Here is a 15,253-nt window from a genome sequence, read left to right as displayed (position 1 = left end):
CTTTAACCAGCTCCCATTTCCCACCTCTCGGGAGCTGGTCCCCATTTTCCCTTCCCCCTCCCTTCACTCCTCACATTAAAAATCGGCCTTGTGCCTAATTTGCTCGGTGGGGGAGCAAATAAATACCATCTGTTCCGGCAGATACTGCACTTAAGATAATTTGTACCAGTCAATGGAGGGGAAACCCTCTATACTGAGACAATTATTATTTTTGGTAACCAGAGTGACCCCTTTTAGGGGAGCTGGTTTTTACCTCACATTAAAAACGGCCTTGTGCCTAATTTGCTCAGTGGGGGAGCAAATAAACACCATCTGTTCCGGCAGATGCTGCACTTAAGATAATTTGTACCAGTCAATGGAGGGGAAACCCTCTATACTGGGACAATTATTATTTTTGGTAACCAGAGTGCCCCCTTTTTGCCTACTTTTAGGGGAGCTGGTTTTTACCTCACATTAAAAACGGCCTTGTGCCTAATTTGCTCAGTGGGGGAGCAAATAAACACCATCTGTTCCGACAGATACTGCAAGCTATGACTAGCTATGACTAGCAAAGACCAGATGTGGGGGCAACCCCACATGCCTGACCTTTAACCAGCTCCCATTTCCCACCTCTCCGGAGCTGGTCCCCTTTTTCCCTTCCCCCTCCCTTTACTCCTCACATTAAAAATTGGCCTTGTGCTTAATTTGCTCGGTGGGGGAGCAAATAAATACCATCTGTTCTTCAGATGCTGCATTGCTGCACTTCTATTTCTTGTTCTCTTTCAGTGGAGGAGAAATCCTTCACGACTGAGACAATTTTTATTTTTGTACCTTTTCTCCACGTTAAAAAAATGACCCTGGTGTCTAACTCTGTCCCGTGGGGAGGCATAGTAAATAGGTACAATATCTGTTGGAAGATGTTTCGTCAGGGACTCCAAATCAGCTACCACCGTCTAGAAAACAGGAGAGGAAATTCAAGAATGAAATGTCTCGAGATATATGCCGGAATGCCACATAAACTGCTTACCGCCAACTAATTAGAGATGTAATATTATTTAGCTTTTTTGTTTTTATTGATCATACGTACATCAATACCGACCCTCGTCCAGAATTCTCCCATATTAAAAATACAAAAAAAGAAAAGAAAAAAGATCTGTATGATGTATGTACCTGTGATGGATGGAATATAAATGTCATATACCAAAAATCACATCAATCGATCAAGTAGTTTGATAGTTAAATGAGATCAAAATGTTTCAATTCAATAATTCAAACTTGCAAGATTTAGGTTGTAATGCCTACGAATTCCCATTATGCTTAAAAATGATTTTCTTTATAAAAATAAAACTATTTAATCAATTTACATGATTTTTTAACTATGTTTTCTTTTCGTTACGGGTACGATCATTTTTTTTTATTATTTTTTTTTGTTTCAATATAGGGAAAATTCTGCACAATAACCTTAAAAGATATTGAGGAATTAAGGAAAAACCTCCATTAGATATTAAGGAATTCCCACTATATTGAAAAATAAATAAATGAAATGGAATTCGTACTATATGATTTTGATTAACGAATAACGGTCCGAACTAGTTATCTCCCTTGTTAACTTTTGAATGTGTCAGCTCTTTTTTTAAAGCTAACAAAAGAATCTGTAGTTTTTACTAATTATATTTTAATTTAAAAATAAAACATTTCTTAATCACACGCCATAAGGTTTTTCTTGATGATTAAGTCTTAACTTTTGAATCTTTACGTTAATTAACAAAGTTATTTTATTTTTGCAAAGGAAACAAAAACGACGAATTAATTACGTAAAGGTAAGTTGAATTATTACTGAAATTATTTGCTTTGCGCTCGACAAAGTTCGCGCTTTAAAGTGGCTACTCATTCAAAAAGAAAAATGGGCACTTTTTTATTTACTTTTCCCATGCCGCTGACAGAACTCTAAAAAAAAAAAAAAAAAAAAAAGAAAAGAAACTGCCGTAGATATTAGACTGTGCAAATACTGAAAAATTATATATTTGAAGTCTTGTTGCGTAAAAACGTGACGGTAACAAATAGATGTGTATCCTTTAGAGTGTGGGATTGAAAAAGAATGGTTGCTCAGAATATTAACATGTGGCTTTTTAAAATGTGAAATTGTTCTTATGCTGTAGATATTTGCCGATTTTACAATATATCCTTGCCTATTAAAATACTAGAATCCACAGATCGATTTTTTTAATATGTTGTTTTAAGCAAGAACAACAGTGCTTACTTGTCATGTCAAAAATAGTAATATATTAAAAAATTACGAAAATTCATAGAGTAGAAAATTAGGGTTTGTATTACTGTACACATAGATTCGAAAAAGTTGTCAAAATACAAATATATAACAAATAAATGTTATCAAAGGTAAGATAAGTTACTTTTCTACCTAACTGGATATGTTTTTGTGTTTTTATTCAATGTAACATGTTTATTCAGCTCGAAAAGCATACAGTGTTTACCGATGTATTGGAAAATTCAAAATGGCGCCCGACACTCTCTTTAACACGGTAAGTTCAGGAAAAGATGTTATAAATAATAAACTAGACAAAATACTGTTAGAAATTCGCTCAATATATGTTACCGTGACATAAGTTGACATATATTCGGTGTTTTTTAAATAGTATTTTATCTAGTTTATTATTTATAACACCTTTTGCCAAACTTACCATGTTAAAGAGAGTGTCGGGCGCCATTTTGAATTTTCCAATACATCGGTAAACACTGCATGTTTTTCGAGCTGAATAATCATGTTGCATTGAATAAAAACAAAAAAAAATGTATCGAGTTTGGTAGAAAAGTAACTTATCTTGCCTTTGATAATATTTATTTCTAATATATTTGTTTTTTGACAACTTTTTCGAATCTATGTGTACAGTAATACAAACCCGAAAATTATTTATAGTTAAAAGTAATTTTTATGAAAGATTGAGGTATATGGCATTTTCCCTATATGTGATTACATTTAAGATTGTGAATACAGGGGACATACTTATTTCCCTTTTCGCTACGAAATGGTTTACGTTTTGTTTTAACGATAGCGAGAGACGTTTTTTTTTTGTTTTTTTTTTTAAACACAGTAACAGTAGGTGTATCAGAATTTTTGTAGGAATTTTTGACACTCCTAACACGAAACTGCGAATAAAATATAAAAAACTTGTAATTTCTCTTTTAAGAGTGGGTTATTTATTTTCTTTATGGATTATACTTCCAAAATGAACTATTAAAGTTGTATAAAAAGTAATAGAAATATTATTTTTTTACTTTTTAAAAAACAGTAATGAAATTAATTGAATTTTACGAGTTCAGTATTTTTCAATTTTTAAACTTTAAAAGTCTATCAAAATTTTTCTATTGATTCTATTTTTACGATATTTTCAGGGTCAATGTGAAATTTTATGCTCTTTCAAATAAACTGAATATAATATTTTAGACAAACGTTTTTTTTTTAAATTCACGCTCCCCTATTTTGAAATGTCTATTAAAAAGTAAATAATTAATTTATGTGTCAAAGTTTTATATATCACAAATTGAAGATAAAAGATCAATAAATAATATATTCTAATTTAAAACGAAAAAAAAAAGAACAGTTTTTTGGAAATTTACCTGTAAAGTCCGAAGTTTAAAAACCACGTTGTTTGTATTTTTTTTTTTTTAATGAAACCTTGGCCCTTGCCCCTTTAATTGAAAAAAACAATTAGTGTTTGAATTACATTTTTCGAGTAGTTATAAGCTTGGAAAGACAGGGGGTCGAATTAATTCACCCCCCCATTTTGAAATGTCTATTAAAAAGTAAATAATTAATTAATGTGCCAAAGTTTTATATATCACAAATTGAAGATAAAAGATCAATAAATAATATATTCTAATTTAAAACAACAAAAAAAGAACATTTTTTTAAAATTTACCTGTAAAGTCCGAAATTTAAAACCTTTTTAAAAATAACCACGTTGTTTGTATTTTTTTTTTAATGAAACCTTGGTCCTTGCTCCTTTAAGTGAAAAAAAAATTAGGGTTTCAATTACATTTTTCCTGTAGTTATAAGCTTGGAAAGACAAGGGTCGAATTATTCAATATTTTTCACGAAGTTTCTGACACACCTACAGTAGCAGTTGTTCTACTAAATAAAATTTCGTAATTATTGGATATTAGGTACCTAACGCGCGCCACAGTTTACCCCCCCCCACCTCTGTATGTAATACGATGTGATTGTAATTTAATATTATCATCCTAAATTTTTTACTATTTAAGAGAAGAAACTTTCAATAAACTGCTAATATTTTTTTTTTAATTTTTACAGCATACAAAAATTATGAAAATGCGAAATAAGGTAAGTATCCAGATAGGTTACAACAGAACACCGATCACTCTAATTTGTTTTTTTTTAGGGGTAATCAAGTTCGCTGACAGCAAATCTGATAATCAAACCCAGGGCAAATTTACTGTTTGCATGGTATTAACTCCTTTCCACCATCACCATTTTACACTACAAACAAGCGCACAGTAACATAAACGACGTTTGTTGAATGTGCCTTCACTGCCTTTTCACATGGTATACAAATTTTTTGTGGAACATTTAAACTTATACGAAAAAGAAAAAAAAAACATGCGTGCCCCAACACTACCCCTGGCTCCTCCCCCAATGTAAACAATAAAATCTCTGAAAAATGTTAAATGGTGTTCTAATTAATAAATGTCAGTACGTTACTTACGGGAAAAACGGTTAATTAAACTGCGGAAGCACCTTTTTTTGTTTACATTTTGAAAAAAAAAATGATGACCACCCTCAATCATTTTAAATAAAAATGATAGAGGGTGGTCATCATTTTTTTTTTTTGTGCTTTTTTTTCAAAAAAGTATGGAGGCCTGTAAGCAGCATTATCTTTAGTTACATAAGTGTCAACAGAAGACCTTAAAATTAATTTTATTTTAACTGCCGTATGTGTAGTTTGTTAATAAAAATCTATTTGTTTTACAATGTAAATATGAAAATCTGATAGCAAAAAAAAAAAAAATGAAAACAAATGTATGTTTTTTATTAATGCGTGTTTTTTATTGTGGAGAAAGATTTTAAATAAATATAAGAAACTTATAATAACACAAAATATAGTTGGTTTTTATTTTACTTCCAGAAATGATTTACAAAAGCTTTATGTTCATCTTTTATTGAAAATGAAAAAAATGTCTGTTTTGTTTACAAACAACTCGGTTTTGTGTTATTATGAGTTTCTTATATTTATTTTAATTTCAGAAATCTGTTACAAAAACTTTATGTATAGTTTTTAATAAAATAACTTTATGTTTATGTTTTATTAAATATGAAAAAAATGTATATTTTTTTTAGAAAAACTTTATGTTGTGTTATATATTTCTTAATATATTTTTTAAAAATCATTAAAAACACATACAAATAAAAAAACGCTTTTACTTTCGATTTGGTCTTGAAATTGCATTTGCCAGCCTCTTCTCTGCACTCTCTCTATGTCCTAATTGACAAACAAGGAAAGTGATTTCGTTTTATGAGTGCTGAAGTACCAAAATTTTCTATTGTATTTGATATATAATATATTATGTAATATGTATTTGAATTAATTTTTGTATTGTATTTCATATATGATAAAGTATGAAATATTTATTTGAATTAATTTTTGTATTGTATTTCATATATGATATAGTATGAAATATTTGAATTAATTTTTGTATTGTATTTCATATATGATATAGTATGAAATATTTATTTGAATTAATTTTTGTATTGTATTTCATATATAATATAGTATGAAATATTTATATGAATTAATTTTTGTATTGTATTTCATATATGATATAGTATGAAATATTTATTTGAATTAATTTTTGTATTGTATTTCATATATGATATAGTATGAAATATGTATTTGAATTCATTTTTAACTTATTATATATTTTCAGGTAACAGTATTTCTGAAGAAAAATGGAAGTATTTTATGCACACATAAATGTGAATGGTTATTCCTTTGAAATGTGTCTATGATCATTTTCACTTCAGTTTATTGATAAAAAAGTAGCGACGTACCATATACAAGCATTAAACCAGGCATTAAAAGCAAAAATGTATCTTATTCCTAAATAAAAATTTGTCTAGAGAAAAATGAAAGTATTTTATGCAAACGTGGATGTAAAAGATTATTGTTTTGAAATGCTTCAATTATTATTTCCATTTATTAATAGCAAAGTAACACCGTAGAATTTACAAGTAAATTCTTACATTTAAAAGCCAAAAGAATGCAAAAGGACACAATAGAGAGACCATATACTTGTGAAGAGTGTGGATCATCCTTCATAAGGAAAGGCAATTTGAAATCACACATTCGAACTCACAGTGGAGAAAAACCTTATCTTTGTGAGGTGTGTAATGCATCCTTTACAAACAAAGCAGATCGAGAGCGACATGTTCTGATTCACACTGGCGAGAAACCTTATTCGTGTGAAGTTTGTAACTCTTCATTCATAACAAAATATCATTTAAAGACACACATGCTAACGCACACCAGGGAGAAAAGCTTTTCTTGTGAAGAATGCGGCTCATCATTTATAAGGAAAGATCACCTCAAGTCACACAGTCAAATCCACACTGGAGAGAAACCATATTGTTGTGAATTATGTGAGTCTTCATTTACAAGGAAGGATCATTTGACGTCACATATGCGTACACACACTGGTGAAAAGCCACATTCTTGTGAAGTATGTGATGCATCATTCACACGGAAAGATCATTTAAAGTTACACATGCGAACACATACTGGAGAGAAACCTTATTCTTGTGTACTTTGTGGCGCATCATTTGCACAAGACGGCCCTTTAAAACGACACATGCAAATACACAGCGGAGTGAAACCTTTCACATGTGAAATATGCAGCAAATCATTTGCGAGCAAGTCAAACTTAAAAGTGCATATTCACAGACACATGGTAGACAAGCCTTACTCTTGTAAATTGTGTGACTCAACATTTATAGGGAAACATAATTTCCAATCACACATGGAGACACACACTGAAGATAAAGCTTACCAATGCAAAGTGTGTGGTTCAGCATTTCTACGGAAACATAACTTAAAATTACACATACGAACACACACTGGAGAGAAACCTTATTCTTGTTTAATTTGTGACTCATCTTTTTCACAGCATCCTCATTTAAAAACACACATGAAAATCCACAACCGAGAAGAAAATGATAAGAAAACTGAAAAACAAAAGTGAAAAGCCTTATACATGTCGCGTGTGTAGTCCATAATTTTCCCATAGGGATAGCTCAGATGATAATACAGACGAACCTCTTCTCAAACAGAAAATAAAGCTTGGAAAGATGGATCCTTTAGGACTAATCAAAACAATTCCTCAGCCCAACAACAACAAAAACTAATCCATCAGACTAATTGCTTATTTTTGTGAAGTTTGTGGTCAACGATTTTCATGAGGTTTTCATTTAAAAATACACAAATCTATACAACATAAATTCTATCTTCTGTTAATGTTTCTCGATTATTCCATTTAATGAATGCTAAATGAAAAGATGTGCTATTAACACAACAAATAACACAGAAATGATTGGTTTGAAGACACGCTGAAGATAAAGTTTTCCAACACAAAGTATGTGGTTCATCATTTTTATGGAATCATAACTTAAAATTACACATCTTTACGCACTACTAGACACTGTCCTCGAATATCTAAGGTCTCTCTGTACAGGGGTTTGTCAGAACAACCTGGCATGAGGATACTTTTCCCATAGAAGTAAGCCCTGACCAAATATTCAAAATCACATAGTATTCGCTGCCCAAATAAGACCTTACTATCGCTAACCCTAATTAGCTTTTACGAGGAATGGTGCACCTTCTCCAAGTGATGTTACCTCAAGTAATAACACAAAGCTGGATACTCCACCAGACTAGATAAATTTTTGTTCTGGAATCCAGTAAGACCAAGAGACCAAGAGATCGTATGAAAATGGTTAATTCGTGAGAGGAAAGTTATGTTCTCAATTTCTTTGCTAACTCAGTGCTTGAGAAATAAAGAACTTAAATGGAATATTCGAATATCTATGTATCTCATATAGAGTTTAAGTTTTAGCCTCAGGTAGTGAGCCCCTTGATTTCTGAGAACTTGGACTGAAGTAAAATAAAACAAAAAAGTGCAGGTTTTTCCAATCAGTAATTGAGAGCTTGAGCCACCTAATTCCAAATCCTACTGGCCTTTACACTGCCCACCATGACAACCATTGTAAGATCTGTGGAGAGAACATCTAAGACCATCACCGGTAACATGAAATGGAAAAGTGACAGTGTTCTATGACAAAGACATACAGGTGGGTAGATATAAAAAAGACAAAGTCATCAAGCTAGACCTTGTAATATAAAACAAACCTGGAAGAATTGCATTCATTGTCGATGTCACAGTCCCAAATGACTTTGGCATAATAGAGCTGAACTGGAAAAGATAAAATATCAGGATCTAAACAATGCTTTAAAAACAACATGGTCTCTGAAAGAAATAATCATTATACTGGTTGTGATAGGAGCAACTGGCCTAATAAAAAAGAATCTTCAGAAATACTTAGAAGCAATTCCTGGAAGACTGAACTGTAATGAAACACAGATAGCAGCCATAAAGGGAAAAGAGTCCTCGGATATAAATTTAAATCGTAATGGTATCAAGTGTTAGCTTCTTAGTCTCTAAAAACTAAATGAAGTAAAATTTAAAAAAGTGAAACACCTTATTGTTTAATTTGTGCCTTATCTTTTTTCACAGCACCCTCATTTAAAAGCACACACGAAAATACACAACAGAAGAAAATGATAAAAAAATTGAAAAGTAAAAGTGAAAAACGTCATATGAGTGGTTTATCATTTTTTCCGAAAATCACATTTTAAAAAGGCATATGTTCATATACACACCTGTGAAAGTGCAGGTTCTGACGCCCAGTGAGAGTCTGTGCCAGCTAATGTCTTGATGCCAAATCCTTTTAGCGAATAACCTTTACACTCTCCATCACAAAGTATGTAAATATTGTCACTGGAAGATCCGCAGAGAGATGCAGCTTGACAGATCAATGAACACTTGGGAACATGTATCATGACTGAAAACATCAAATAGCAAGGCGACAGTGTTCTATGACAATAACATACAGGCAGGCTTATACAGGCTAAGGCCATCAAGCCAAACATTGTAATATGGAACAAACCCAGAAGAACTGTGCTGAATATTTTTATGTGTTGATTTTATCATTTGATTCATGAAGCTAATCTAGTATCTGTCACCATCCAAACAACTATGGTCTCAACAAAGCCGAAATACCAGTATCTTAAGTACAACATGAAAAGAAGCTGGAACCTTAGAAATATCTTCATTGTTCCAGTAATTATAGGGGAAACAGAATGCATGAAAAAGAACTTTTTAAAAAGATTTTTTGGCGAATATACTCGACGATATATGTGTAATAGAGATACGAAAAATTGAACTTTAAGGAAGGTTAGAATCTTTAACAGATCTCTCGGTTGGAGTATCTAAAATAGTGGGTGACTGCCTTTCATTTGGTAGGATGCCCTGTCCTTAACAAAACCAAAATAAGACATTTTCTAAAACTGTAAGAGAATAAAGTCACAAAATATCAGGACCTCAAATATGTCTTGAAGGCCACACGGTCTCTGAAAAAAATAAACTTTATATCGGTTGTTGTAGGGATAAAAAGGTTTCATAAGAATCTTCTTTTAAATACCTCAGCATAGTCCCTGGAAGACCAAGCTATGGAAAAATACAGATAGCAACCCTCAAACATCACTTTCTTAAAAGAACCCTCAAATAATAATTAAACTCATAATGAAAGAAATTATCAGCTTTCAATAAGGGAAAGCGCTTGATTTCAAAAGTACCTGAACTACAATAAAAACAACTTTTTTCATGTGAAATATGTAGCTCCTGATTTTCAGTAAATTCCCAGTAAAAATCTTATACAAAAAACACACAGCAAGAAGAACATATTTCAATGTAAAAATAGTTGTATTCTTGTAATATTTTCACTACTATCTTCAATAATATTTTTCAAGGATATGATCTCACTTGTAAAATAAATACTAGTATTTTGGAGTTAATGGTACTTTTTAAAATGAATATTTTTATGTGTTGATTTTATTATTTGATTCATGAAGCAAATCTAGTATCTGTAATAACTTGTTCTTAATATGTTTCTGAAATTTTAAGATGAGAATTAATTATGCAGATTATGTAGATTCTTCAGTCGATGTAACCTCTGACCTTCATCAGCCGTATCTTGCCGAACTTGGAAATCTTTGTGTCAAACTTGGAAATCTACACAGAATTTCAAACAGATCCCTTCATTTAATCTGTGGGGTAGCGTGCTCTCATTCCACCAACCATGACTGGGTAGAACGAAAGCACGTTATCCCCATGGAAGAAATAAATTCCAATCAAAATTCTGAGCAAATTCCCGAGTTTGACAGAAAGATTCCTGCGTTTGGTAGATACACCTGAAGAAGTTCAGAGTTTACATCGACTGAACGTTGTGAAAAGTAACTCAAGATGAGCACAAAAGTCTGAACAATCCAAATATAAATAGCTTACATTTAATGTACGCATATAAAGGTTTTTATTGCACATATCTCTGTATGAACATGTCAATGTTACTACAATATTTATGAAGAAAGGCCTTTACTACACACATAAAGTTTACATATTCAAAGAAAATGACGTCACAGGTAGTGGGAAAAAATCTAGTAAAATCATTATTTTGGTTGTTAGTATACAAGACAACTGGATGTGTCCTGGATGCACTTCCCTCTATTAGGGGAGCATTTTATTAATTTTACTTTTTCTTGGGTGTTTTTCCCATCATTGTTTAAATTTAGTATTACCTTAAAGATGGGTACACATTTGATTTTGTGCAGCTTGAAGTGTCTGGTTGCAGACAAAAAGAATAAAAAATGGCTAATGCTTCTATTTATTTGCTAGCGATCTTGTGAAGTAATAACAACTCATATATAAACTCATATGCAAATGAGATGTTGCCAGTTTGAATAAATAGCTTGTTTTCAGAGATTGAGCTTATTTTTTATTTTGGAATAGCGGAAATCAAGAAAAGTTTGTTGCATTCGGAGTAGTAAGCTTGACAGCAGTGTGTCGAATTTAAGCTCAGAAATTTTTTGTTGAAAGTGCAGAGTAGCTATCAGTTCATTTGGGAGAATGCAGAATAGTTAACAATTAATTATGTAACCACAATAAGACAACTAACGATTTAATGCTTTTCTCTTTTAAAATAAAGCTGATTTTCTTTTAAGTACACAAAATCTTGTGTAAATATTTTCATAAACAATTGAACATAGTCGATCATGGCTTTTTTTTCTAATAAAAGAAATTTAAAAAGGAATTTATTTCAAAAAATGAAAATACTTCAAAGCGAAAAGAAAGAAGAAAAAATTAGTCTATTTGTTTTTTCTCTTTAAGACACAAATCTATACAACATAAATTCTATCTTCTGTTTATGCCTCCTGACTATCCCATTTATTGAATGATAAATATAAAGATGTTCGATTAAGTTAAAAGAAATGATTGATTAAATGCCCTTTTTTTTTCTATAGAGCTGAAAACCACCGTGGGTGGATGTTATGTGAATGCTCTTTGTAAAGAAATATGAAATTAGTGTAAAACTTTTCTGTTTGGAGAATTAATTATGTATAATTACGAATTGGTATTCTTCTAGTACACACACACACACACACACACACACACACACACACACACACATATATATATATATATATATATATATATATATATATATATATATATATATATATATAAACGAAATATAATAAGTCCTCAAACGTACCTCTTCATCATACTATATACGGATACTCTGGCTGACTGGGATAGTTTTCGTACATTTATATATCTACCTCTGCATTCCATGTTTAAAAATAATGTGTCCTCTATAGTATCAGACCTGACGGATTGGTTAATTGTAAGTATAGTCCGCTTCATACCCTCCAAAATATTCCAACAAAAACCTAACAGCCAGCCATGGTTCTCTTCCGAATGTGCTGCTGCCATTGCACACAGAAACCACTTTTTCCATAGCTTTCAACGTAATAGGTGTACTGAGACTAAAGCCGCTTTCAGGACTGCCATTAACCACTGTAAAAGATTAATAAAGAATGCAAGAGAGCTATATGCTCAGTCTGTTAAGTCCAAAGTAGCTGAGCAGTGGCTTGGTTCCCACCAGTTTTTGCAAATAAGGTCCTGAACAGAAACGTGTGCTCTATCGCAAATATCAATGGACCTGAGGTAATCTCGTCAGCATTAGACAAAGCCAAACTCTTTACCAAGAACTTTGCAGCTAATTCTACCTTATGCGACCAAAGCCGTCACCCCCTCCCCCTTATTTCCACCTGTATCAGAAAACACGCTATGCAACATACAAATTTATGTGCATGATGTTGCCAAGCTAATCAAAAACCTTGATTCCAGTAAAGCAACTGGCCCGTGCAGCATTCCAATTATAGTGCTGAAAAAGCTTCAACCAGAACAAGCTTCCATACTTACAAAGCTGTTTAAGCGTTGTCTTAAGAAGAATCGCTTCCCAACACCCTGGAAAACCTCATCAGTATACCCTGTATTTAAGAATTCAGGTAATTGGTCATCTTCCTCTCAGTACAGACCAATTAGTCTCCTGTGCCTCATGTGCCTGTGCCTCATGAGTAAGTTGCTGGAATCTGTGTTAAATAGTGGAGTAATCAACCATTTCAGCAATTAGCAAGAATAACATTCTTAGTGACATTCAATATGGTTTCGATTCTGCTAGATCTACAGCAGATGTGCTAACGGTTATGTCTCATAGAATTATTGAATCTCTTGATGAAGGCTTTATATCTAGGGCAACTACTTGTTTCATTCAAGGGTCTTTGACAAGGTATGGCATAAAGGTCTACTTCATAAGATATCAAGCTATGGTATAGCTGGAAATGTTTTCTCAATCATGAAATCATTTCTGTCAGATAGGTTCATAAGAGCCGTGGTTGATAGGCAGAAATCAGAAGCTCACAAAATTAATGCTGGAGTGGCTCAGGGGTCCATCCTGAGCTCAACTCTCTTCCTGATCTACATCAATGATCTTACAAATCACATCCTAAGATTATTCATTGATATTTATGCTGACATCACTACCATCTATGGCAACACATCAAATTCTGTAAATGACCAAGTTCTCTCTGAATCTCTCTTCTCTGATCTTGAGCATGTGGTACAATGGGGAAAGCGGTGGCTGGTTACTTTTAATGCTACTATCTTTACATCATCACTGCTCTGATCCCTATCTAGCATCAATTGAAATGAATGGCTCTCGCCTTGGGGAGGCTCCATGTTTTGACAAGCTTCTGGACTTGACATTTACTCCTGATCTGAAATGGAACACATACATCAAATCCATTGTCAAGGTTGCTGGAAAAATGGAAGGATCCTTCTACCGTTCCAGTAGAGATCTCACTCATGATGCAATTCTCTACCTATATAAAAGCCAGGTATGGCCAATGATGGAGTACTGTTGCCACATCTGGGTAGGAGCTGATAGAAGCAGCTTATTCTGCCTTGAGGGAGTTCAAAATCGACTTCATAGCTTAATGGGGGATGCCCTTTTCTCTTTCCTGTAACTTCTACATCACAGAAGAGATGCTGCGAGCCTGTCTCTGCTTTACTGTTATTTTTATGGCAAGTGCTCGTCTGAGCTCCAATCTATCGCCCCCCCCTTCAAACGTTCATGAAAAACACTACTCTAGCCAAAACCACTATCAATAATTTTTCCCTCTGTAGATTCCATGAACAAAGCTTCTTTCTTAGAACTGCACGCTTGTGGAACTCTCTTTCGTTTGCCTGCTTTCCAGCTGACTACAATTTGATTGTCTTTAAGTGCAACATAAACAAATTCTTGATGAACCATCCCCTAAGTTATCAAATTTACAAAATTTCCACTACTTACAATTACTACGCTATAATCCCATTGACTTCTGTACACTCATTAACCCTTATCCTCGAGTGGTCTCTGGGCCTTGATAAGTGATGACTCCTCTCTCTCTCTCTATATATATATATATATAAGTGATTGGACGATTTCAATATAACAACCAATTCTGTTCGAAATTCCCGATTATGATCGATTTCGATTCAATTTATATTTCTGCATAGTTTTTTTTATGATTACCATAAAAATCCATGCAATATGTGCATATTTTTGCAAACGTAAAAATGCATTTTTAGTTGAATGCTAATTCAGATTAATTGTCACAGCACTAATATATATATATATATTAGGTTGACAAGAAAGTTCTTATAGTTTTTAACTTTTAAATTCAGATGAATATATATTGGTTGAAACAAAATTTTATTAATTAAAATAAGCACTATCAGAATGAACACACTTTTGGGAACACAAAACAAGTGTATTTCTGCTAGTAATATAAAAAATATTGCTTTCTGGTAGCAATGAAGTCGCTGAAGGTGGTTTTGATATCGATTAGGTTTTTGAAGTATTTCTCATGCAGACGGTTGTCAAGATGCTTGAAAAAGTGGTAGTCGGCAGGTGAGACGTTTGGATAGTATAGCAGAGGAGGCAGAGTTTCATAGCCCAATTTGTTCAACTTCTGCAGGGCCAGTTTAGCAATGTGTGGTCAGGCATTATTGTGGAGGACAATTGTACCTTTCTGTTGACTAATGCTGGACGTTGTTGTTGAAGTTTCTGATGCATTTAATTCATTTATTGAGAGTACTTCCCTGCCATAATGGTTTCGCTTGAATTAAAAAAAATTGTAATGGATGAGATCAGTCACAGACCACCAAACAATCAAAATGACCTTCTTTTGGTGCAACTCTGACTTCGGGAAGTGTTGTGGAGCTTCATCGGCATCAAACCACTGAGTTGAGCATCACCAGTTTTCGTAAGGAACCCACTTTTCATCACAAGTCAGAACCCAGTCAAGAAACAGGATATTCTTGTTGTGTAAAAGTAGAGAAGACGGCGTTTCATGTTGGGGTTCAATTCATGAAAGCACCTATTTATCAGGTTTTTTTGTTTTTCTAATATTTCTTATTTGTATTGCATTCTTTTGCAATACATGTTGCTACTTTATTTTGGCATTCTGTTTTTCTTTTAACCATATAACAGTGGCGACATTAGACTGCGAACTCAAAGAGGTCACTC

General features: G+C 32.9%; 1 protein-coding gene across 1 annotated transcript; it reads left to right on the top strand.

Moving 5' to 3' along the window:
• Positions 1–692: 692 nt before the first annotated feature.
• On the top strand, positions 693–10,134 carry LOC145242330 (uncharacterized). Its single transcript, XM_080105341.1, has 3 exons — positions 693–1,799; positions 4,310–4,339; positions 5,941–10,134. The coding sequence occupies exon 3, from the start codon at positions 6,274–6,276 to the stop codon at positions 7,249–7,251; it is 978 nt and encodes a 325-aa protein (XP_079961467.1). The 5' UTR covers positions 693–1,799; positions 4,310–4,339; positions 5,941–6,273; the 3' UTR covers positions 7,252–10,134.
• Positions 10,135–15,253: the final 5,119 nt, after the last annotated feature.

The sequence above is a fragment of the Euprymna scolopes genome, chromosome 21 (assembly GCF_053919585.1).
Source record: "Euprymna scolopes isolate OS-2025 chromosome 21, ASM5391958v1, whole genome shotgun sequence".
In the NCBI taxonomy this organism is placed as follows: domain Eukaryota; kingdom Metazoa; phylum Mollusca; class Cephalopoda; order Sepiida; family Sepiolidae; genus Euprymna; species Euprymna scolopes.
Note: the sequence above shows the minus strand (reverse complement) of the source record. Positions and strands in the feature narration are given on the sequence as shown.

What these genes read in the sequence shown, in the direction of transcription:
- LOC145242330 (XM_080105341.1), top strand. Translation starts at nt 6,274, where the DNA reads ATGCAAAAGGACACAATAGAGAGACCATATACTTGTGAAGAGTGTGGA.